Raw genomic sequence first — 24,964 nt, 5'->3', positions numbered from 1 at the left:
TGTAAAATGAGGAGGTTGGACTAGATCAGAAAATAGATTTCAGGAAGTCTGTAAACTTGAATGGGAAAAATTATATCTTTTATTTTCACTAACCATTATTTTACTTTGTAATCCTATATACTTTATTTTATTCATTTAAAACCATTGTTGTGAGAAGGGGTCCGCTCTCCACTGCTTTGACATACAAAAGGTTAGGAACGCCTGGTTTTAGGTGATGGCTAATCCTTCCACTTCTGATCATCTGTGACTCTATGAAAGGGTAAAGGAGCAGAGGGGAAGGTATTTGGAATAAGATAGAAAGAGATTGTGAGAGAGCATTGTGTAGAGAGAACTGGGTAAAACGCTGCACTGGAGAAGAAAGGATAAACCAAGGATTCTGAGGTCTGGAATGTCTGAGGGGCTGTGAGCCAGGCAAAAGGGGAAAGACAGCAAAATTCACATCTCTTGTTGGAGATCAGTGTGTAAGACAGAACCAGGTGAATGGAAGAGACAGTGCAGTTTCCTAGTTCTTGGGCTCTTCTCCTAGATAAGCAGGACACTGGTGTGGAGAGATTATCTCATTCTTTATATTTATATCTTCAGCACTTTGCACAGGGCTAGGCACAGGATAATAATTCAGAGCTGCATTGTTATTGTTGTTGTTTGGGTCTCACAGCTAGTAAGCGTCTGAGGTGGATTTAAGCTCAAGAAGATGAATGTTCCAGGGGCAGCTAGATGGTACAGTGGATGGAGCACTGGTCCTGGAGAGAGCAGGGTCTGAGTTCAAAACCGACCTCAGACATTTAACATTTACTAGATGTGTGGCCCTAAGCAGGTCACTTAAACCCAATTGCCTTATAAAAACAAAAATAAACAAAACATTTACAAGAAGATGAGTGTTCCTGATTTCATGATGGGCATTCTATCCATTTTGCCACCTGGATGCCCTCTCTATAAAACTAGATTATCTAAAAGATCCCTTCTAGCTCAAAAATGCTTTGCCTCTAATAACTGAGTGAATGAATGTGTGTTGTAGCTGGGCTCTCATAGGAATTATCTTATTTCTCCCCCAGCCTAAATCTGAGTTTTTCAGTTCTGAACCTAGAAAAGTGCTGAGTTGTGGGGCATGGTCAATAATAGCACTTCATCTTCCTAAGGCACCTTAAGGTTCACAATTCATGTTCTCCCTCACAATAATCGTGTTGGGTAGTTAATTTTATTGCTATTTTACAGGTGAGGAAACTGAGGTTCAGAGAAGTGATAAGACTTACTGAGGGGAATACAGATAGTAAGGATGGGAGCAAGGATTTGAACTCAGATTTTCTCATCATAAAACCAGTTCTCATTTCAGACCATCAGTCAAGGAGGTAGAAGAAAGCTATCCAAAAGTTCTTATATAAGTTGAGGGGGGGGAGGGGGGGAGAGGGGAAGAAATTCAGGATTAGGATTTAGGCAGTTTGAAGAAATGGGAAAGAATGAAGTTTGGGGAGATGGAGAGAGTAAGAGGGAGAAAGACATGGAATTTGGAGAGGTGGTTAGTGTTTCACAAGTCCATGGCAAAGAGCAAGGGACTTGCCAATCTTTTCTTCCTTAAATCAGATTGGAAAGATGGGGGAAAAGTAAAAGAAACTGAGGGCGAAAGCTTCAAGTGACGAAGCTAGCACAAGCACATCAATCTCATTCTGCATGGGTATTCTTTCTGAGCTGGACATGAATGAACTTCAGTGAATATGGCAGGAAGTCAACTGAGTCCAGACAGTTTCTTTCTATATTTTGAGGAAGAGAACAGGGAAAATGGAGGTAATGGAGGACCAAAGAGGCCTGTAGGCATTCCTTTCTCTTCCTCCAAATAACTCCAGAAAGAAGGAAGCACCCAAGGACCAGTCACATATCAGAAGTTGTCAACAATAACATAATAACTGCCTCTATGTGCCAGGAACTGTGGTAAGCATTGGGGATATAAAATAAAGATGAAATAGTCCATGACTTCAAGGAATTCATAATCTATGAGGTGGGAATATATCTATCTATTTATCTACACACACATATATATATTATAGGTTAAATTAGAGGTAATCCCAGAGGGAAGGTACTAGCATTAAGAGGAACTAGAAAAGACTTCTTGAAGAAAAGAGTTTACAAGAGGGGTTGGAAACTAGATTGTCCCTAGTTCTTCCTGGTTTTAGAAGTTCTATTTCCTGGCTTCCTTATAAGTCTCACCTAAAATTCTCTATTATTTTATTTGTATGTAGTTGTTTTCCTATTCTCTCTCTTCTCAGAGAAGGGAAAGTTATTTACCCAAGATCACAAAATGTCTTAATGGCAAGATTTAGTTGGTAAGTGGCCTGATTCCTAGCCAAAGCTCTTTCCAAAGAGGCTCAGCTGTGTCCCTTATCCCCAGGACAGGTCCTTGCCTTTTGAGTTAGTCTGGATCATAAATAGGATAAGACGGAACTACGCAGCCTGGGTTGTTGCCTGTGTTCCTTCTTCTCATCTCTCCTACCCTCCAGGTTTAGCTATTTGGGGGTTGTCTCTATGCCCCCTGACATCAGTCTCAGGAACATGGGTGTCTGAGAATCTGACTATGGCTCAGAGGGGGAGCAAAAGAGTGGGCTTAGGGCTGCATGGAGGGGGAGTGCTCAAAGCAGAAGTGAGAGAGTGTGTGTAGGAAGTGCTATGGGGCTGCATAGAAACTTAGGCTCTGAGATCTAGAGGAAGGCCATGTGCTTCCGGCCCCACATTAGGCATTTGAAGATTTTGCAGCCCCTGTCCAAGGCACTGATTCAGCTCTCACTTCCTCCCATCTTCCTTTAATTTTAGGCAGCTTATATTCTCCTCCCTTCCAACCCTCCAAAAAGTGCTGACTCGCAGCAGGAAAAGTTCTTCTCCCTAAAGGGCAGAACCAGAGGTTTCAGGTTCTCTTTTCTCCCTTCAAGAAAAGTTCCTTAAAAGAAAACAAAGAAAGAAGCTCCTAACCCTAACTCCTTTTTCTTTTCACCATTTTTACTTTTCTGTCTCTATCCTCTGGTTTATCCCTAAGCTTTGGCTACCAGAAACACAACATAAAATAATAAAAAAAAAATTAATGCTGCAAAATAACAAAGAACAAATTTGACTCCAAAGAAGGGATGTCAGTGATGGTGTTCTGGTAAATGCTTATTAATCAGTTCTCTGAGGAAAAAATATAGATACCACTTTTTTTTAGTTTGATGTGAATTATTAATATTTTCTCCATAACTTTCTTAAGGTAGACAATCAATAAGACAATAATTAATTAATAATTGAAAAGCCAATCGATTTTCAAAGCATAAAAGTTCACACTGAAATTTTAGCAATTAGATCTGGATATGAGAAAGTATCTCTCTCAATTCCATCATGGAGTTGGGGAGGAGGTGACTAAATAATGTAGAGAACATTGCATATAGTGTCAGACTTTTTAAAAAAATGTATTGATCAATTTCACTCATTTTCTTTTTAATTCTTTATTATTAGGGATTGCTCCCTTGAAATAAGAAGAAAAAGGTTCTCTAGGAGAAAACTGAAGTAACAAAAAACCAAAAGATATTAATAAAAATTCATTGGTAAAATCATTGGACTCCCTTGAAAACTATAATTTTAAAAAAAGTGATGTGCTATTTCAACAAATAAATGAAAAATATCTATTTGTTGTTGTTCAGTCCTCTCCAAACCAGAGAGCAAAGTAAAGACAGAAAGACTTTGTCAATTACCCACTGAAATAATCCTCTAAAGGAAGAGTCCTAGGAATGTCATAGCCAAAATCCAGAGACCCCATGTAAATGAAAAAAAAATGCTGGAAACATCAAGAAAAGAAGCACAGTCAGGATAACATGTGACCTGGCAGCTGCTACTCTGAATTCCTCCAATTGGTAAACAAGCATTTATTAAGTGTTTCATATATGCCCAACACTAGACTAAGTACTGAAGATACAAACGCAGAAATACCTGCCCCTCAAGAGCATTCTAATAAGGGAAATAATATGCAAACAACTAGGTATATGACATAATACAGCTAGGTGACACAGTGTAAAGAGCACTGAGCCTGGAGTCAGGAGGTCTCATCTTCCTGATTTTCAATCTGGCCTCAGATTCTTAAGTAGTTGTGTAACCCTAATAGGTATATTCATGTTTTCATGCTTTCACAACCAATATCAAATCAAGAAATATGCTTCCTATGGAAAAGATATTATGCTAGATACTAGGGGAATAGGATGAGAGGAAAAGACATCTTTTCACATTTTTGGGGGGCCCTAATTTGTGATTTTATTTTTTAGGGTACTCCCAGCAAGGAAATTCCCTTTACCAAAGTAGTCTAAAAATTTAAACAATGTACAGCCTTAGAGAATTTCCTTGGGGCACTGTGATATTGTGTTTCATGACCATCAGAGGCCAAGTTTTTAATTCAACTGAAACCCTGAAATCCTTCGAAATAGAGTGCACCTAGAAAGTGCTTAAACGGTTGTTTCCTTCCTTCCTTAGGCATAGTATAGTCTTATATTGTTTATATGAAATGAGCAGAACTGATTAGATGGCCTCTAAGGACTCTTACAAGGGCAATTAGGTGATTCAGGGGATAGAATGCTGGGTCCAGAGTCATAAGGATCTGAGTTCAAGTCTTTACACGTGACAAACACAAGATTATCATAGTAATTTGCTGTTGTAAATGATGTATCTACTCTGTTCTACTATCTACTTTATCTATTTCTTATCCATTACCACATTGTAATAGAGTTTAAGAGCTGGTACTATTACCTTCATTTACATCTTTTTTTATTAATTTCTTTGATATTCTTGATCTTTTGTTCTTCCAAATAAATTTTGTCATATTTTTCTAATTCAGTAAAATAAACTTTGGTAATTTAATTGAGGGCATTAAACATATAAATTGGTTTAGATTAAATGTGATTTTTATTATGTCAGCCCTACTTATCAATATCTTATCAATAAAAAATTAACATTACATAAAATACTTATTTACACATGCTTGTGTGTGTATATATGTATATATTCCTATAAATCACAAACAAAACTGTGCATAAAGAGATAGTAAGAGATACTCTTTTTAAAATAACTCTAAACAGTATAAAGTACCTGGGAGTATACCTGACAAAACAAACCCAAGAACTATATGAACAAATATACAAATATAATTTGTATAAGTAGAGTAATAAATAACAAAATAAATATATATTTATATACAAATAAAATCAGATTTAAATAATAGCAGACATACTTTAGAAAAATCACTTTGGTTGTTGGACTGGAATGGGGAGAGATTTGAGACAGTAAGACAAGGCAGCCGGCTTCTTTGAGTGTATAGTGCATCAGCATGGCAACTATGTGACTGGAAAAAATAAGATTTATAGAAAAGATGTCAGAGGAAACCTTAGAATATACTGCATATTCCAAAAAAACACCAAAAATAACATGCTGAAAAGCTGAATATAAATAGACCTTAAACAGAATTTCAAACATTTCTAATTTTAAAACTCAACAAAACAAAAGCTAAATAGGAACTTTGAAATTAAATACAAATCAAGAGTAATGAAATGCTAACATTTTAATAAAGAGAGAAGAAATGTGTGTCTTAGAATCTTGATTCTGAAGTGTTTTCAAATATCCTTAATAGTTTCAAAGGATATTTAAAGGAATTAAATAAAAACAGAGGCCTAAGAGGTGGATTCATTCTATTTAAAGGGTTTTGAGAAGAAAAAGAAAAGGGAAGATAAAAGGAATACACCAGTAGAGAAAAGAGAGAGAAGGGATGGGACTTACTACCAATAGATGATAAGAAGAGTATACAAACATGGAGGAAGGAACATGGAGACATTTGATGAAGAACCTCACACTTATTTGAAATAGACAAAGGAAAGTTGATCTCTCTCTCTCTCTCTCTCTCTCTTTCTCTCTCTCACACACACACACACACACACACACACACACAATTTAGTGTAGGAATATATTAAATTCAACAGGGAAATAAATAGAACTGGGGGGGGGAGCATTAAAAAGGAGGATGATATCTTTGAGGTTGAATAGTCCCAAATAAAACAAAATTCCTGATCTTGAAGAAGAAATTAAAAGAGAAAAAAAGGAAAGAAAAGAACTAGAATGAAGGGGGTGCCTATCAATGGGAAGAAAATGCCAGGAAAATTGTACTTGAATGTAATGGAGTATTATTGTATTTTAAGAAATGATGAAGCTGATTATTTCAGCAAATCCTGGGTAGCATAAACCAATACAGAATGAGGTGACCAGAACAAGAACAGTTCATACAAAGACAACAATATTTAAAACACAAAACAACTGAAAATCATAAGAACTCTGATCAATACAATGTCCAATCACAGTTAATGGATATGAACAATTGTGACCAATCCAGAGGACTGATAATGAAGCATACTATCCATTTTCTGAAAGAAAGTTTATAATCAGATGAATTCATTATGCAGAAAGAGACATGCATTTTGTTTGTTTTTTTTCTTTTCTTTTTCTTTTTCTTTTCTTTTCTTTTTTTTTTTTTGACAGAACCCATGCCAGGGTAATTTTTTTACAACATTATCCCTTGTACTCACTTCTGTTCCGATTTTTCCCCTCTCTCCCTCCACCCCCTCCCCTAGATGGCAAGCAGTCCTATATATGTTAAATAGGTTACACTAGATCTTGGATACAATATGTGTGTGCAGGACTGAACAATTCTCTTGTTGCTCTGGGAGAATTGGATTTAGAAGGTATAAATAACCCGGGAAGAAGAACAAAAATGCAAGCAGTTTATATTCATTTCCTAGTGTTCTTTCTTTGGGTGTGGCTGCTTCTGTCCATCCTTGATCAATTGAAACTAAGTTAGATCTTCACTTTGTTGAAGTGAAGTGTTCACTTCCATCAGAATACATCTTCATACAGTATCGTTGTTGAGGTATATATACATATATATATATATATATATATATATATATATATATATATATATATATAATGATATAATGATCTCCTGGTTCTGCTCATTTCACTCAGCATCAGTTCATGTAAGAAGAGACATGCATTTTGGATATGGCCATTATGTGGATTCATTTTGCTTGACTGTGCTTATTTGTTGCAAGGGCCTTTCTTCTTTTTCTACCTTTTCTTTAAAAAAAAATTATGGATAAGGCCAAGAATAGTAATTCTAGGAGAAAAGGGAGCCATTGAAATAGCTTTTAAAATGCATATAGGAGAACTGAGGTCAGAAGGAAGCAAAGCAAAACAAGATGACTTTGAAAGTTTTGAAAGTATCATATTTAGCTTATTGTATACTTTTTTAAAACAAGCAAGTGGTGTGAAATGGAAATTTCACAGTTTCCTTTACAATCCTATTTTTGTGTTCTGATGTGTACATGGAAATGCTTTTGTTTAAATTCAAAACATTAAAAATGATTTTTGAAAAGAAAATCACTTTGAAGAAGTGTAGAAAATAACTTTGAAGAGATACGAAAGATGGATTGAAATGGGGATAGATTCAAAGCAAGAATAATTAAGAGGATATTGCAGAAGTCTAGGTGAGAGGTAATGAAGACCTGAATTCAAGTGTTGATTGTGTGGATCTAAAGAAATGTAGTAGAGATGCAAGAGATGGGGTAGAGATACAAACAACACAATTTTCCAATTGATCGCATATGGGAAGGATACAGTGGTGGGTGGGTAAAGAAAAATAAGGAGTCTAGAATAATATTGGGGTTATATTGTTGTTTGTCCTTCATTTTTGGAGAGGACCATGATATCAGTGAGGTGATACCAAGATGTGCAAGTGAATTGGATTTAAGTGAATGGGGGCAGTGAAAATTCCCCAGCCTCACTTTCCCCTCCAGAACAATCTGGGTCCAGTGGCCAGATATAGATCAGAATGACTGGAGATGGCCCTGGATGCTATGGGAGAACATGACCTTTATAAGCTAACATCTGGTTTCAGTTTGACTGAGACCATATCCTTTCAATGAATAAGGCTAGGTAGCAACTGAGGCAAAGAATTTCCTCTTTTATCTGTCAAAAAAAAAATCTAAATAAATAAATCTGGGAGAGGAAAACTCTCAGGGTTTCTAGCCAAAACAGAAATGAAACTGGGATTATGAACATTGCAGAATGGAAGAATGATGGTACCTTCAAAAGAAACAGGAAAGTTCAAGTGAGAGGTGAGTTGGGAGGGGAAGAAAAAGAGTTCTGTCATGGATATGTAGTTTGAGATGTCTCTGGGGTATTCAGCCGAAATGTCCAATTGACAGTTGGTGATAGAGTTCAGGAGGTAAACTGGTATTGAAGAAATAATTAAACAGATGGGAACTGATGAGGTCACCTACAGAGAGTGTAGAGAAGACAATAGAGCTTTGGGGTGTACTCATAGTTAGAGGGAGTGATTTGAATAATGAGCCAGCAAACAACAACAACAACAACTAAGGAGTGGTCAGGTAAGTAGAAGAACCAGGAGACATAGTCTTAGCTAAAACATGATCCCTCCTTCCACTGAGCTCATGGACTAGAGAATCTGAGGATCTGCCACATACATAAAGTTTTTATATCAGAAGGTCTGGGTTTAATCCCTTGCTTTGCTCCTTTTTAGCTCTAACAAGTTCCTCCTCTTCTCTAACTCTCAGTTTCCTTTTCCTATAAAATAAGGGTATTGTACAGAATGATCTCTAGAGTCTCTTTTAGTTCTAAAGATTACATAACCCTGTGAGACAGATAGATAATGCAAAAGAACGCATGATAATGCTATTAGAGAAGTACTGTCTCTAGCAGTCCGTACTGCTTCTTTTTCAAGGGAATTGGACCTTGCTGACACTTTGGGGTTCCCTTCACCTGTCTAAAAGCCTAACAACTTCTCTTCTTACCTCCAGGTCAGGCAGTTCCTATGATTGAGCCCAAAGGTCCAGAACTGGTGGTGGAACAAGGATTAAATGTAACACTTCATTGTGTGGGCAATACCACTGTGGACTGGGTCAGCGATGTGAACTGCAACACTACTAACTGTATTCAGCAATCCATGGGCAACATCAACACCCTTACTATCATCAACACTACAATTAGTCATACGGGCACCTACAAATGTTTGGAGAAAGGGACAGGAAACATGGATGGAGATAACTCTGCTGCCTCCCTGCATCTCTATGTAAAAGGTAGGGACTCAAGAGCCTAGCATCCTTAACCCCAGCTTCTCCTTTGAATTCTTCTCACAATTGGGTTGGAAACTGCTAAAGGGGCAGGCTTTATTAAGGGGGGGATGGGCCTGACAAAAGGGACACCTGAGGTTGGCCCTCAACCAATTCTGATCCCCAAATCCTGACTTTTTTAATTACCCCAAATCTATAATTCACCTCACAGGTCTCTTGAATGTCATGAGGGCCCTTTGGGTGGGGGGGAGAAATCCTTTTTTCTCTCTGAGACCTCACAGTTTTATAGAATTAACAAGTTCAACCTACTAGTCAGAACTTTCACGGTGCCTCAGTTTCCCCATGGTGTAAAGAGGTATGACCAGGAAGAAGAAATTCCTTAGGGCTTTGATCCTCCAGGGAAAATTTGACTGCTGATCTAAGACTAGTGGCCATTCTTCAGAGGGCCACTTCTTGTCACTTCCTTGGTTCTCCATCTCTTCCTACCTCTGACCTACTCCTTTGACCAGCGTGGACTAAGAAAATTAACAACAAATGTTATAGACAGAAAGAAAATGTAGGAAAAAAATGAAGATGAACAAAACATAGTTAGAAATCCCAGAATAACTGGAAGATAAAGAGATCCTTGGGTGGGTGGTTGGGGGTAATAAAGATTTCAGCAAAAATTACATTCTAATAAATATATATTAAGTACTTGAGCACTAAACCTGGCACTGGAAGAAATATAAAGTTTGACTAAAATATAGTCCTTGAACTATTTTAGCTTAATGGGGAAGGTAGATGGTGCAGTGAATAGACCAATCTGGCCTCAGACACTTAATACTTCTTAGCTGTGTAACCCTGAGCAAGTCACTTAACTCCAATTGTCTTGCCAAAAAAAAAAAAAAAAAGATTTAATGGAGATAAACCATGTGTGTGGTGTATAGGGGAATGCCATTTAAATTAGGAAAACATGGTTTCAGAAGCTGCTTCTGATCTGTCCTAGCTATGTGGCTATAAGTATGGCATACTGTCATACACTGAATGCTTAGAGTCCAGGGGTCCTCAAACTTTTTAAATAGGGGGCCAGTTCACTGTCCCTCAGACTGTTGGAGGGCCAGACTATAGTAAAAACAAAAATTTTGTTTTGTGGGCCTTTAAATAAAGAAACTTCATATCCCTGGGTGAGGGGGATAAACATCCTCAGCTGCCACATCTGACCCGCAGGCTGTAGTTTAAGGACCCCTGCCGGGAAAACCAGTATTTTGTGATATCTGAAGCTAATCAGCTGATAATCAGTTAGGGTCTCTTTAAACTATATGCACTGACACAGGTATCCATAGATATTTTCCCAGTACACTGAATCTTTCTTCTCTGACGCTCTCCTCTATTTTCTGGCCTGATTATTTCTCTGGGCAGATCCGGAACATCTTTGGAGTGTCCCCATCAATAAGGTCATTGTGTTTGAGGGCAGTGATGTGCTACTGCCCTGTCGGATCACAGATCCCACAGCAGTGTCTTCAGCATCCCTGGAGAGAAACTACAATAAACTTGTCAAGGCCAATGTCACTTTTGACCCTTGGAAGGGCTTCACCATCCACAAGGTGCAGTTCATCCACAGGGACATTTACATCTGTAAGACTGTGGTTGAAGGGAAGAAAAGATTATCTTCAAAGATCAAGCTGACTGTGGAAAAAGGTAACTTGATGGGCTCAGGGGAGATGATCTTTGAACAAAGGTAGCAGGATAAGGGGTGATGGATAATAATAACTGGAAACTGGGAACCTTTTGGGAAAAATAGAAGGTTGAGGGCGCCAACTAGAAACTGGTGACCCTTGGGGGAATGGAGAATGGGCCCAAGGAGAACCTTGTCCTGTTGAATGTTTTCTGAAGAAGAATCCAGAGGTAGTTAGATACTGAGTACATTGAATAATAGAATACTAGCTGGAGTCAGGAAGTTCTCAGTTTATATCCAGATTCAGACTTTTGCAGCTGTGTGAGCCTGGCTCAGTTATCTATTACAGACAAAATCTCTGCTTTAATTTTCTCAGCTATAAAATGGAAATAATAACAATGCCTATCTTCTAGAATTGTTGTAAGAACCAATGGGATAATTTTTTTAAGTACTTCACAAATCTTAATATATATAGACGTGCACTCACATATACATACATATATATGTGTGTATGTACATATATACACATAGATACTAGCTATTATTTTTCTCCTCAGCTCCCAAAACTAGCTCCTGAGAGGAGCTCAGTTGGTACTAACACTGGACCACCTTCTGGTACATATACTAATGGAGGTCCAGACCAGCTCTTCCTTTTTAGTATTACACAACACAGTGAAAAGAACACAAACACTGCAGTTGAAATTAGATGATCTGGTTTTGAATACTAGTTATGTTTCCTTAAGTCACTCCCCTCTCTGGGCCAGTTTCCTCATCTGTAAATGATGATGCTAAAGGTGCTTTCAGCTTCATCCCAAGATCTTAACTAATATACTGGCTTCAGTCCTCCCAGGGCCTCCAAAGTTGTGGCTAGAACCTTCTGAGCAGGTTCGGATACAAGGGGAATCTGCCCAGATTGTCTGCACAGCCACCAATATAGACACAAGATTTGATATTGTCCTCAAACATCAGCAGAAGGAGGTGAGTTCCACCTGTCTTGGGGGATAGTTTTGTACAGAGCACGCTGAGTGGTTAGATGTAATCAAATGTGTATATTTTCCATGTAATATGTTTCATAATTATTTGTTTTTGGTCTCATGACTGCTAAACTATAAGCTCCATAGGGGCACGAATTATAGGTTGCATAAACTTTCCATCTTTCCCAGTACTTAACAGTGCTTTGTACACAGCAGGTATTTAAGAAAGTTTCAACGAATGAAGATCTGTTAAAGGGGACAGATTATTTGTCTATCTAACTCCATGGGATGACTCTATGAAAATACTTAGTACTTAACTGTCTCTAGGAGAGAGATTTTTTTCCCCAAATTCTAGTTACCATGAGTAACTAGCAATCAATTCTTTACCTTCAAAGGTACCTTATCTTTCTTTGGGGATCTTTATTTTAATTATTCTCCCTTGGAAATAACTTACAAAAAGTGCTAGGTCATTAACTCTAGAAGAGACTTTAGAACAGAGAATATAGAAAGTCAAAGGTTTAGAATGAGTTAATGACAAATTATCTCCTAACTCCCAGACTTGTGTTTTTTTCTCTCTTCTTTTTTCCAAGGAAAAAAAAGCAGTTTGAATGGATAGAACACTACATGGGGGGTCAAGAAGAGCTGGGATCAAATCTAGACTATTACTAGATGTGTGTGATGCTGGGCAAATTGCTTCATCTAGGAAACCTAGGTTTTCTCAGTTATAAAAATAATAGTACCTACCTCCCAGATTTGTTATAAGATAAAGATATAAGATAAAATGTTTGGATAAGATAAAGTGTTTGTAAAACTCTTGGCAAACCTTAAAGCACTATATAAATATTAGCTATTATTCTTCGTATAATCTTCAAACTGAAGATTGGACTGAAGTCAGGAAAAGATTTATTCTCCTGGATTTAAATTTGTACTCAGCCATGTATGACCCCAGACAAGACACTTAACCCTGTTTCTCCTAGTGTCCTCATTTGTAAAACGTGCTGGAGAAGGAAATGGCAAACCATGTCAGTATCTTTGCCAAGAAAACTCCAAATGGGATCACAAAGTGTGGGTGTGACTAAAAAATATCTGATGGGGTATGGAGGAAGAGGGAAACTTGAACCCCTGAAAACCCAACAATGCCTCCATGTTAGAAATGTTAGAAATATACTTTTGCCATCATCTAGAGAACACGGGTAGTAGAAGTTGGTTCATGTAGAACTCAGGTTTCATTTTAAAATCTCAGTTTCTTTGTCTGTAAAACAAAATTAATAAAAACCAGTTAGATCAGAGTTTTTCTAAGGAAATTGCTTTGTAAACCTAAAAGCACTAGGTGAATTTTAGTTAATACATTGATTAATAAATTGATTCTTAGTGTTGGAGGACATAGCACTGATCTTCTATTTCACTGCATAGGGAATATCTGGCGGGAATATAGATGAATGACTCCTCTCTCAGCGAGATGACCGAGGAACTTCAAATTTAGTGACATGTCCAAGATCACTTAGTCAAATCTGTGTCAAGGATTCAGCCTTGATCTTGGCTCTTTCTGAGTTCAAAGTATGCCATTTGTCTTCTACCTGTTCCTTTATTAATTATTATTATCGAGAGTAATGATAATATAGAAATAAACTAATTTAATCTGAAATAGAGCAGAGCTATAAAGAAATTCCAACTCAAAATTGCATGTTGAATCAACCAGTCATAAGAACCTGAACATTTGGGGAAAGTGAGTGCCAGTTTTCCCAGTTTTATAAATTCAATAAATCTGCATCAGTTTATCCCTCTGGATGTGCTTTTAGAAGCCTACCATTCACTAGGATCCTCATCAGCTCTTCATTCTACCTGCAGAATATTTCCCTGGGACAATACAACTATAAGTTTATTGAGAACTATCAAACTACCATCAACTATACCATCAGAGATGTCAGCCCAGAAGATAGTGGTACCTATATCTGTAAGGCTTCCAACCATGTGGGCTCCAGCATTTCTTTTTCAGTTCTAAAGGTGGTAGGTAAGGAACCCTAAACATAGTTTTTAACTGGGATGGTGTGGGACCTTGGGTTTCCTGGATACTGTGTTGGTCATTGGTGAGCCCTAAGAGGGGCTTCTGGAAGATGCTATGGATGCTCATAGTGAAGTAAGAAGGAAGAGTCTCAGGAGGGACCAGGGGAAGAAAGCAGTGATATCAGAAGGAATAGAGCAGGGGACAGGTGGGAACAAATTGGACAGAAAAGAAGAGGGAACTATTAGATTTTATTCAGCTCAAATCAATATAAATAAATTATGTTGAGGATTACTTTATGCTTGTGAGTCTTCAAATTTTCATGGGTAAGCTAAGCCACTTCTTCATGGACATGAGAGGTCCACAGTTATTAAACATTGCACATGTTTTCAGAATTTTTCACTGTGTTGAGCAATTGTACTGATTATTTTCTCTTCTTTCTGTTTTTAAAGAAATACTGTTATATGAGATAGCTCTCTGGGAGGTAAGAGAAGGAATAATTTAATTCAGTAAACATCTATTAAGCGTCTATTATGTTCTAAGCATTGTACTAAGCTCTGGGGAGACAGATAAGAAAGAGAAAGATAGTCCTTGAGCTAAAAGAGCTTATGTTATAATCTAATGAGGGAAGTTAGCAATCAAAAAGAAGCTAAAAAAGGAGATATCCAGGGTACTTGTTGCAAAGGCAGGAGATTCCATGGAGTAAAAAAACAGGCAGATCTGTTGTTGGAAAATGGAGAGTTACCTGAAAAGTTTTGAATCTTGGAAGGAGGTTTCAAGATACTAAATTTTGAATTGGGATCTCTATTGCCTTTGTAACTCTGTTTGCTTTTAGATTAAATCTACCTATTCATTTATTATTGCTCTATCCTCCAGTGATAGGGGAAGAAGCTACTGAGGGAGATGAGAAGGTATTGAATATCAAAGGCTGAGTTAGTCTGAATAGTGTTGAGATTTTAGGTGATGAGCTAAATCCCCTAAGGGGAGACATGATATTCTGTGGAGTAGAAACCAAGTGTAGTTACTGATGGAAAATGGAAAAAAAAAAAATGTATTCTGGGGAAAATTATATGAAAATCAAAAGACACCAATAAAAATGATTTAGAAGCGAAAAAGAAAAATTTAGGTGGGAAGACAAAACTCACACAATGAATATTGTTTAATATCAACCATATGAGTGGTGCCCACAAAAAGTGCTTAGGGAAGATTAGGGAAGGGAGTTTTCTTTGTGGGCTGGAATGATCAGAAAGGCCACATCATAGACGTAAGCCTTGAGTTCCAAGAATTTGGAGAAGTGTCAGTGAAGGGAAATAAAGCAGTAACATCTTAGACTAGAGAAGGATTTATCTGGAGCCAAGGCTCTGTGTAAAGGAGTAGATTATGTAAGACATAAGGAGGAGCCATGGGAGTTTTTTGACTAAGGGATAACATAGCTAAAAAGGAGTTTTAAGGAAAATAGACCACCTGTGTTGGCTGGAACATGCTCAAGGCTGATCTTTAAGGATAGCGGAAGGAAAGTAGGCAAGAGACAAGATTGAAGGGGTAGGAAAGAGTATTGACAGGAAGAGGCAATTTTTATCTAAATGTCTTGAACATAGCAGGAATTTAATAAACATTAGAGTATGAGCTTCATGAAGGCAGGAACTATAACATTTATCTTTGTGTCACATCTAAACACCAATCCAGTCTTTTGCATGCAGTAGGCATTTAATAAATCTTTGTTAAGTGGATGAATGAATTAAATAAATATCAGCTGAATGAATGAATTAAAAAATCTCTCCACCAATGTTATACCTTGAGATGTTCCCTCTTTCAGAGCAGGGGTACATGAATCTGTCTTCTGAGCAAAGTCTCCAGCAAGCTGTGGTTGTTGGGGAGAATTTGGACTTGAAGGTCAATATTGAGACTTATCCTAAACTGCTTTCCTGGAATTGGACTTATGATGGCCCCTTTCCCGACTCCCACCACAGACTTCAGACCTCCCTATCAGGGAAAACCTACAGGTACTCACTTCTTTTTCTACTCTTCCCTTCCTTATTGGTCTCAAGTCAAAATCAGAAAAAAACTGTAGTGGATCTCACCTAAACCCTTTCCTTTTTTCTTTAGCCTCAGGAAACACAAGGAATAAAATTCAAGGGAATAAATAGTAAACTTAGAAAGGAGAGGAATCCAGAAGTCTGGTTCTATTAGCTAGAATTATAGAATCTAAGAATTAGAAGAGACTTTGTGTCAGGGGTCCTTAGCCTTTGAGTCATGGTCCCCTTTGGCAATCTAGTGAAACCTGTAGACCCCTTTTCATACTAACATTTTTAAATGCATAAAATAAATGCATAGGATTACAAATAAAATCAATTATATTAAAATGCCATTACAAAAATATTTAAAAAACACAAGTTGATTGACCTTGCCTTAGACTATCCATTTGTCCTTCACCCTGAAGTCTGCATTCTTAAGGGCCAATTGATTACATAAAGAAAGCTTATTTTACAAGTTAAGAAATACAAGTAAGTATATGAGTAGGTTCAAAATCCAGCTTTAAGGACAAGTCTTTCCCTGAGTGCAATCTTTTCTTGTTCTGAGAGTTATGTCTTATCTTCTCATCTCAAGCAACTACTCTGTTTGCCTCAGTTTCCTCATCTGTAAAATGAAATAGAAAAATAAATGACTAACTACTCTAGTATCTCTGCTAAGAAAATCTCAAATAGGGTCATAAAGAGTTGGACACAACAACAAATGGTCTCTAATTTGGCAGCTTTTTATTCCATGTAGTTTGAACTTTATGAAGTATGAAGTTTGAAGGTTATGACTATTCTATATGATAATATCTATTAAAAGTAAAATGTTAATATTATTCAGTCAATAAGCATCTATTAAGTACCTACTATATACAAGTCATTGTGCTAATGGTGGGGTTACAAAGAAAGGCAATAGACAGTCCTGGCCCTGGCAGAGCTCACAATTTAAAAGGGGAGACAACAAGCAAATTACTATGGATGGACAAGCTTTATCTAAGATAAAGAGGAAATAAATAACAGAGGGAAGGCACTGAAATTAAAAGACTGGGAAAGATTTCCTATAAAAGGTGAAATTTTCCTTGGGATTTGAAGGAAGCCAGGGAAGGCCAGAGGCAGAGAAGAGAAGAGAAGGTAAAAGAACAAGGGATGAATTCCTTTACCTTTACCAAGAGTTGACATCCCAAGTGACAACTTGTGATCTCTTTCAGCAAAGTTATCTTTTTTGGGTGATTCACAGTCAACCCAAGTCATGGTTTCCCTATAGCAGGGCTTATTGCTTTCATATTGGTATAGATTAAATAGCAAAGAATAGTTAATCCTGTGCTTTTCTGAAGCCTCAGAGGATGGTGGTCATTGTCATCAGCTGGCATTTTGTGCTTGTCTATTGTGTGTGAAACTCACTGTCCCTCTGGGGCGTACCCTTGAGAATGAGTAAATACTCTGCTCTGGTGGCTGAAAAATAGACCTGCAGAAGACGGGGCACACAGCTGTGTGCATTATCTAGCTATGTTCCTCAGTACTGGGAAAGACCTTAGGTACTACTGGGAAACTATTACTACAAAAACTCTTCACCAAGAGTTGACATCCCAAGGTCACAACAGGACCGTGATCTTGCTGGCCCCCTGAACTAAACTGTGCTCATTTCCCTCCTTAGGTTCAACACAATCCTCACTCTGTCTCGGCTGAAAGAATCAGAAGCTGGGTACTACACCTTCCATTCTGAGAACTCGGATGCTAAGGCTTCTCTCCGCTTTGAGGTCGTCCTATACTGTGAGTTCCTCCAGAAAATGAAGGGAAAGCTTGCAAGAGTCAGAGCGCAGCTGGAGCGAGGGTTGGGAATCAGAAGCCTCCCTTCACTACCTGGAGATGGGACTGCCAGAGGGGCTCAGGACAGCTGGAGGGACTGCCTAGATATCAAGTAGATAGTTTACATATGTAGCTTGTTCCGGAGGACTGAAAAACAGACCTATTTGAGGTGACAAGAGAATATACAGAGGCCCAGGCGTACAGATGGGTTCCTTCCTACAAAGGCCAATAAGGAAAGGTCTCAGGCCCCTTGGCTGGGTGACAAGCGGGTTATTTTAACTACTTGTCCTCCTTCCTTTCTCCTCACCCTTTATACCCTCCCCCATTTGCCTACTCAGGTAGGAAGGATTTCTCTCAGTTCCTTACTGTTAGCTTTACTAGGGAATCAACTAATTGACTAGGGACAGAGGTGCTGAAAGGCCTGGTATGGAGTATCATTCATTGTAAGGATTTGAGGACTCAGTGAAGGAATGGGGTGGAGAGGGTGATGGGACTCGGTGAAGAAATTAGAGATCTTTGAGGAGATGAGGGTTCAATGAGGGGAATGGAGGATAATTGAGGGGATGAGAGTCAGAAAGAAGATGGGGGAGTTCAATGAAAGGTATTGTTGCTTAGTGAAGAATCTACAGTTTTGGTGCATTAACAGGATGGGAGCTCAATGAGGAAGGGGATGAGCATTTAGTGAAGGAAAGAGAATGAGTGAGGGGACTACAAGGCTGAGAAAGAAGTGGACAGGAGGATTTATCTCAAGTCTGGGCAGTTTCCCTTCTCACAGTCATAGCAGATGTATTTCCTGGTAGTGGTATAAGGGAGGAGAGCTTAGGTACATAAAGTTCCTCACTATATTTTATTCTGTCTCACTCCATTTTCCCTACTCAGATCCTCCAGAAGTACAAGTCCATCAGGCATCTCTCAATATCTCTAATGCCCTTAGCTGCATTGCTTTTGGATATCCAGCTCCTGAGATTACATGGTACCACTGTTTAGACAATAAAGAAAGGTAGGTCTTTTATTTGCTGAGTTACATCATGGCCCTGGAAGTCCAAGACTAAAAGTGCTTTAATTTCTCTAGATCAGGGATCCTCAAACTTTTTAAATAGGGGGCCAGTTCACTGTCCCTCAGACTGTTGGAGGGCCGGACTATAGTAAAAACAAAAATTTTGTTTTGTGGGCCTTTAAATAAAGAAACTTCATAGCCCTGGGTGAGGGGGATAATCATCCTAAGCTGTTGCATCTGGCCCGTGGGCCATAGTTTGAGGACCCCTGTAGATGGTCCCGAAATGATAGTATTCCATTGGTAAAACTCAAATGCTTCTTTGAGCATGCTGATTCTCATGTCACCAGTTCAGAGAGGGTCTCGTACCCCTCATTGAGGTCTCATCCCTTTGATTCACGTCCCCTTCCTCCCACCTTCGCAGCTGCAACCAGGACAGAGTGTTGCTGTGGCATGATACCAATACCTCAGTCTTGAGCCAGGAGCCCTTCAAAAAAGTGACAGTTGAGAGTATCTTCCATATCCAAACCCTGATGGAAAACACCACCTACATGTGCATGGCCAGCAACAAAGTTGGGAACAAGTCATCCATCTTCTGGCCCATCCTGAGAGGTGAGAATGTTGCACACTTTCCTGTGAGGGGATGGGGAGCATCCTTATGATCCCTTACAAGATGCTCCTGGATTTTCCCACACATGGCTTTTCCATTATTCTTCCATCTAAGATGAAAGAGTCAGAAAACAACTAGAATAGTGGGCTCCTTCTAGGGGTGAGGCAAAAGCCTCAGGTCCCTGTTCTCATAGGTTTAGGCTAGCTGGAAAAACAAGACCTCCGAAGCAGCAAAGAACAATTAATTGAAAAATTCAATTATCATTTGTTAAATCCCTTCTGTGCTCAGTGCAAATAGATGCTATAGACACAAAGGAAAGAAAGAGGGAAACAGTTCCAGTACTCTAGGTATTTACATTCTATTGAAAACACATCTTATATGTAGATAAGTAAATACAAAATCATACAAAGTAATTTCAAAGAGGAAAGAACATAAATTCATTTAATAAATATTGATTCTTAATGTAGAACCCCTAAGGATGACATCATAGTAGATACAAACATGAATGAGTCCTAATCTCAGTCCTCAAGCGCTCACAGTTTTGTAAGGATGAGTGGCAGGTGAAAATGCAGGGGATATGAGTGACACAAGCTAAGGATTAAAGAGGTTCAGATTAATTCTGGCTGAGACTGATCCCTCAGGGAGGTATCACATATTAAAGAATGCCTGTGGTAAGCAGTAGGAGTGGTAAAGAAAGAGATATGGAAGGTTAGAAGTAAACTTTTAGCAATAGATTTGGGGAATGAGAAAACTGGCCCCTTTTAAAATTCTCTTCTTTGATTCTCAAAGCTCTAAGTTCCATTTCTGGTCCCCAAGAATTTGACTTGGCTCCTTTGGGGTTCCAAGGTCCTAGGATCAGCCTGAACTTCCCCTTTCCAAGCATTATTTGTCTACGTCTGGTTCTGTGTATCAGTATTTCAGTTTGGTATCCTTCTTCAGCCATGAGACTCTGGGCAGATAAGAGAAATAAATGCTTTACTCAAGCCTTATCCTAAAATCTTTTGGATCCCGAATGTTTTTTAAGTCTGCATTATTCTCCTGTACCTCTAAGTGCTCCCAAACTCTATTCTATGCAGATGCTTCTGTCCACATGGCTGTTCTCTCCTCCCTTCAAGCTCTTCAGGTCAGAAAGGGATATTAGCAATTCTTCATTAATTCTAGGGGAACACTGAACATAAGCAATGGGGGTCCCAGAAATAACCCTTGGACTCTATTCTCAAATGGAGAATCCTATGATAGTATATGATGTAAATGAAGTGTGACCTCTTTTTGTGTAGGGGCATGGGATGGGATAGAATGGAGGGAGTGGGGGGAAAAAGGCATTAGCATTTGTGCTGAGAAAGAAGAGAGGTGATGAAGAATTGAAAGGTAGTTTGATGTATTGGCTTAAATGCTGAGCTCATCATCAACTAGAAGGGGTTTGAATTCTGTCTACAACACTAACAATATGAGCGGGAAATGCTCAATGTCCTTATCTTTAAAATGGTAATACTACCTATAGTACATCACTCACAGTGTTCAAAAGACCATAAATTTATGAAGTGGGAGAGAAGTTAGAGGCCATTAGGTCCAATCCTCTCATTTTACAGATGAAGAAGCTGAGTCTCTGAAAAGTGAAGTGATTTGACCTATAAATAGAACAGAGATTTGAACCCAGGTCCTCTGGTACTAAACCCAGTGCTATTTCCATTTCATTGTGTGTATGTAAAGCACTCTGTAAACTTTAAAAGACTATTTATATATTAGGATTTTTTTTAAGTTTGCCAGATCCATCTCTCTACGTTCCTCATAGCATTCTCATGGACTGACATTTTGTGCCTGACTCAGTTTCCCTTGGATCATAGTTATTGGTGTTCATATCCTTCAGGATCCATCCATTTTTGCATCATACTCATCTCCATCACTATTTAGCATAGCACCTGGTTCATATTTACTGCAGAGTTGGATGCCTCGTATGGTTTGAATAAAATGGACCTCAGGCAGACAGCAATTGTGGGTTGCCCCTCACATCATCTGGTCAGGGCGGGGGTAGTGAAAGAAAGTTCAGTGTAATATGAGGATCCTCACTTTCCCTTGGCCCCCATGGCCAACCAGTTACCAAATATCAATGATTCTACCTCCCTAGCATTCCCTTTCTGCTTCTCTTCCATCATGTGGCCATCCCCTTAAGGCAGAACCTCCTCATCCCTGGTAGTCTGTAACTGACCTCCCTGCCTCAAGTCTTTCCCATTTCAATCTGTTCTTCACTTAGTGTCCAAAATGATACCCAGAGAGCACAACTTTGGGAGCTTGGGTTGGAAAGGAAGGCAGGGTACAGATTGTGATGGACTTCGGATGCTGGGCAAAGAAGTGTGGGTTTTATCTCCATAGTAAGGAGCCAGCATGACATGGTTAGAAGGACTTTGGCTTAAAGGACACTAGTCTTTACCGCTAGATCTTCATTAAGACCTTCTCGCTGACTCCCTTCCCTGACATCATTCTTGGATTAATGCAAGGGGAGGACATGTATCGTGGGTGTGTGTGTGTGTGTGTGTGTGTAAACTTCAATTTTTCTTCTTCCTGCCAGCTCCAGAACCTGTTGTCCGGTCTGACAAAGATAGCCTCTTTATCCCTGTCGTCATTGCCTGCGTCACCATCGTTATCCTACTTTTTTTTCTGCTCCTCCTGCTCCTGTATAAATACAAACAGGTTAGTCCTGGATCTGGGGCTGGTGGAAGGGCAAAGTGGATTTCATTAGGAAAATGTGAAGGGGTGCTAGCTAACAGGAATTCTATCTCCTGTTTTCCTTTCTCCCACCAACTTTGGTGGAGACCCACCAAAATTTCCCCTTTCTCTTCCTCTTTTCTTTACTCCTCATCTCACTAGAGAAGAAAGTAAGATAATTCCTTATGATTCATTTAATAAACATTTTAGGGGGATGTGTTGTAGGGATTCTTTTTTCTCCTCCCAGGTGTGGGTTCTTTCAGATGATAGCTGAGGGTCTTTTCCAACCTGTAGTGTCCCAGGTTATGGAAGAGATAGGGAAGATTCATTCTTTTTTCAATGAAAAAGAGTAACTCTGTTGTGTATTGACTCTTAACAAGTCTCTTCTCTTTGGGCCTCAATTTTCTCATCTATAAAATGAAGTGGTAGAACTGAATAATCTCTAAAGTCTTTCCAATTCGCATATCCTATGAGTCTGTGGCATAATTGCCATATAATGTAATTTTCCTGTAAAGCAATCAATCAATGCATCCTTATTTTAAAAAGAGTATTTTCAATTTTTCCAATTATACATAAAACCATTTTTTAAACATTCAGTCAGAATAATTTTGAGTTCCATATTTTTTCCTCCTTCCCTCACCATTTTCTTCACAAGATGGTAAGCAATTTGACAGATGTTATATTTGTGCAATCGTGTAAAGCATATTTCCATATTAGTCACGTACTAAAAGAATAAACAAGCCAAAAGAAAAGAACCAAAATAAATAAAGCAACTGAAAAAATATACTTTGTCCTGCATTTAGACTCCATCAGTTTTTCATATGGATATGAATAGTACAATGAATCCTTTGTAGTTGTGATGGATCATTGTATTGCTGAGAAGAGTTAAGTTCATTTTATAAATAAGGAACCTGAGGCAAACAGAATCAAGTGATATGTCACACAGCTAATAAGTGTCTGAAGCAGGGTTCGAACTCAGTTTTCCTGACTCCAGGTTAGGCATTCTTTCTATCATACCACATAATTGCCCACATGTAATATAATAATTATTATAATTATTACCCTCCAGTTTTTAAACCGATTGTTAGTGGTCAATGAAAATGTGTTCCCATTCAGTGGCTCTTGAAAGGTCAATCAATTCATCAATAAGCATTGATTACACATCAATTCTGGGCCAGAATGTCCACACTGGGGTTACAAATACAAAAGGGAAGCAAGATAATCCCTCTTTTCTATGTGCTGACAGTCTCTTAGGTTGGATTAGAGAAGCCACTTCAGATTCCAGCTATTGAGGCTGAGGGATATCATTTTTATAAATTCACTATATACATGAAAATGATACAAGGCAATTAAAAACAAACGAGATATCATTTTAACATTTTAAAATATTTAACAAATGCTTTTCTAGCTTTCTCCTAGGCGAGCATGTTAATTATTGAAGGATGATATAGTTTCTGCCACATATAAATTAAACATGAAGAGAGCATTTACATATTCTTACCCTAGAGCTGAACAGTTATTGTTTACCTGCTAAATTTGACATCCTTTATTGCTGGAATGGAGAGTCCCAGATCAAATGGCACCTTAGTCCTCTCTCATATTGGTTCTGTTTCCAGCTAGCTTGAGTGGGCCAGGTTGGAAAGGTTCCTGGTGACAGGTGAGAGACTGCGCTCTCAGAACCCCCAAATGTTCCTATTTCCTTCTCTACCTTTATCTGTGATTTACTTAAGAAACTTTTTTTTTTTTTAATTTGAGTAAATTTAAATTTGAATGTCCTGATTGTATAAAGGCAGCATGGGATTTGTCAAAGAGTGTTCTTGGATATTACATTTGTTCTATAATACATACTGGTAACAAATATTGAATTTGGAGTTATCTACTCTTTGCAGTTTAAAAATAGTCAAGGATTGTTCTAAATAAAAGTGTCAATGAAATATAGTATGGAAAGCTGCTTTGCTATGTCATCAGAATCCATAAATTCATTCCCTTGATTTTCCTTGCACTAAGGATCCAGTTTTTTTTTTTTTGGGGGGGGGTAGCTTCTACAAAGGGATATTTACTCAGAAGATGTAACCAAAATCGGGAGATACAAATCCTCCCCAGTTGGGAGGAACACTTTCCCCTCCCCAAATAACTCCCTCCCTTCACTGAGTGAATTCAAACTGAAAAGTCATACACACACACACATACACACGCACACACACACACACATCTTCTTGTGAAGAAGATGGTGAGGGAAGGAGGAAAAAATATGGAACTCAAAATTATTCTGAATGAATGTTTAAAAATGGTTTTATGTATAATTGGAAAAATTGAAAATACTCTTTTTAAAATACCATTGATTGATTGCTTTACAGGAAAATTACATTATATGGCAATTATGCCACAGACTCATAGTTGTGCACACACACAAATACCATAAAGTGTACTCTTCCTGTATAAAAACAAGGTCTTTGAGTTAAATGGACTCAAAACTAAAATACAAAGATACCGAAGCACACAAGCAGAGAACATGCATAAAGGGGTATCTCCTAGCCCTGGAAGTATTTTCTCCCTTTGTATAGTTCTCACAAATTTCACTTCTTCATGTGGTACAAGCAATGGATAATTTTCTCCCATGCTTGCAGGACACAATATCTCTGCTTTTGGTTCACTGCTATGCTAGGTCAACCAGGCCACTTCTCAATACTAGTTCCTCCCTGAATTTAGCAGTTGCTGCTTTTGGGAAATTTTGCTATAAGCTTTAGTTTAGTTAGGTTGCTGAACTTCTGCCGGTTCTTCTAATCTTTCAAAATTTATGAGGTTTTAACTTGGTCTTTCTCATGTCCTGATATTTATTCACCTTTTGGGGATTTCTCTGTATCTCTGGGTTTATATTTCATAATTCCTATTCAGCTTTGGTCTTTTCAGCAAAAATACTTGGAAATCTATTTTTAGTGGTCCATTCACTTCTCCCTTGGGTTATATTCCATTTTTTCTGGGTAAATTATTCTTTGATTTGGGGGATATTGCATTGCATATTCTCTATTCCTTGATGATGGAATCATCATCTTCTAAATCCTGTGTGAT

At 38.3% G+C, this 24,964-nt stretch overlaps 1 protein-coding gene across 1 annotated transcript in view; it reads left to right on the top strand.

Moving 5' to 3' along the window:
* Positions 1-24,964, top strand: part of CSF1R (colony stimulating factor 1 receptor) — a 41,199-nt gene that overhangs the window by 627 nt on the left and 15,608 nt on the right. The window contains exons 2-10 of the mRNA XM_012551743.3: positions 8,865-9,143; positions 10,536-10,814; positions 11,633-11,769; positions 13,614-13,776; positions 15,584-15,770; positions 17,437-17,552; positions 18,468-18,588; positions 19,007-19,194; positions 21,759-21,880. Coding sequence (XP_012407197.3) covers positions 8,865-9,143; positions 10,536-10,814; positions 11,633-11,769; positions 13,614-13,776; positions 15,584-15,770; positions 17,437-17,552; positions 18,468-18,588; positions 19,007-19,194; positions 21,759-21,880 — 1,592 coding nt within the window. The remainder of the gene's footprint in view (positions 1-8,864; positions 9,144-10,535; positions 10,815-11,632; positions 11,770-13,613; positions 13,777-15,583; positions 15,771-17,436; positions 17,553-18,467; positions 18,589-19,006; positions 19,195-21,758; positions 21,881-24,964) is intronic.

Source organism: Sarcophilus harrisii, chromosome 2 (assembly GCF_902635505.1).
Source record: "Sarcophilus harrisii chromosome 2, mSarHar1.11, whole genome shotgun sequence".
NCBI classification, from domain to species: domain Eukaryota; kingdom Metazoa; phylum Chordata; class Mammalia; order Dasyuromorphia; family Dasyuridae; genus Sarcophilus; species Sarcophilus harrisii.
This window is presented reverse-complemented; position numbering and strand designations above follow the sequence as displayed.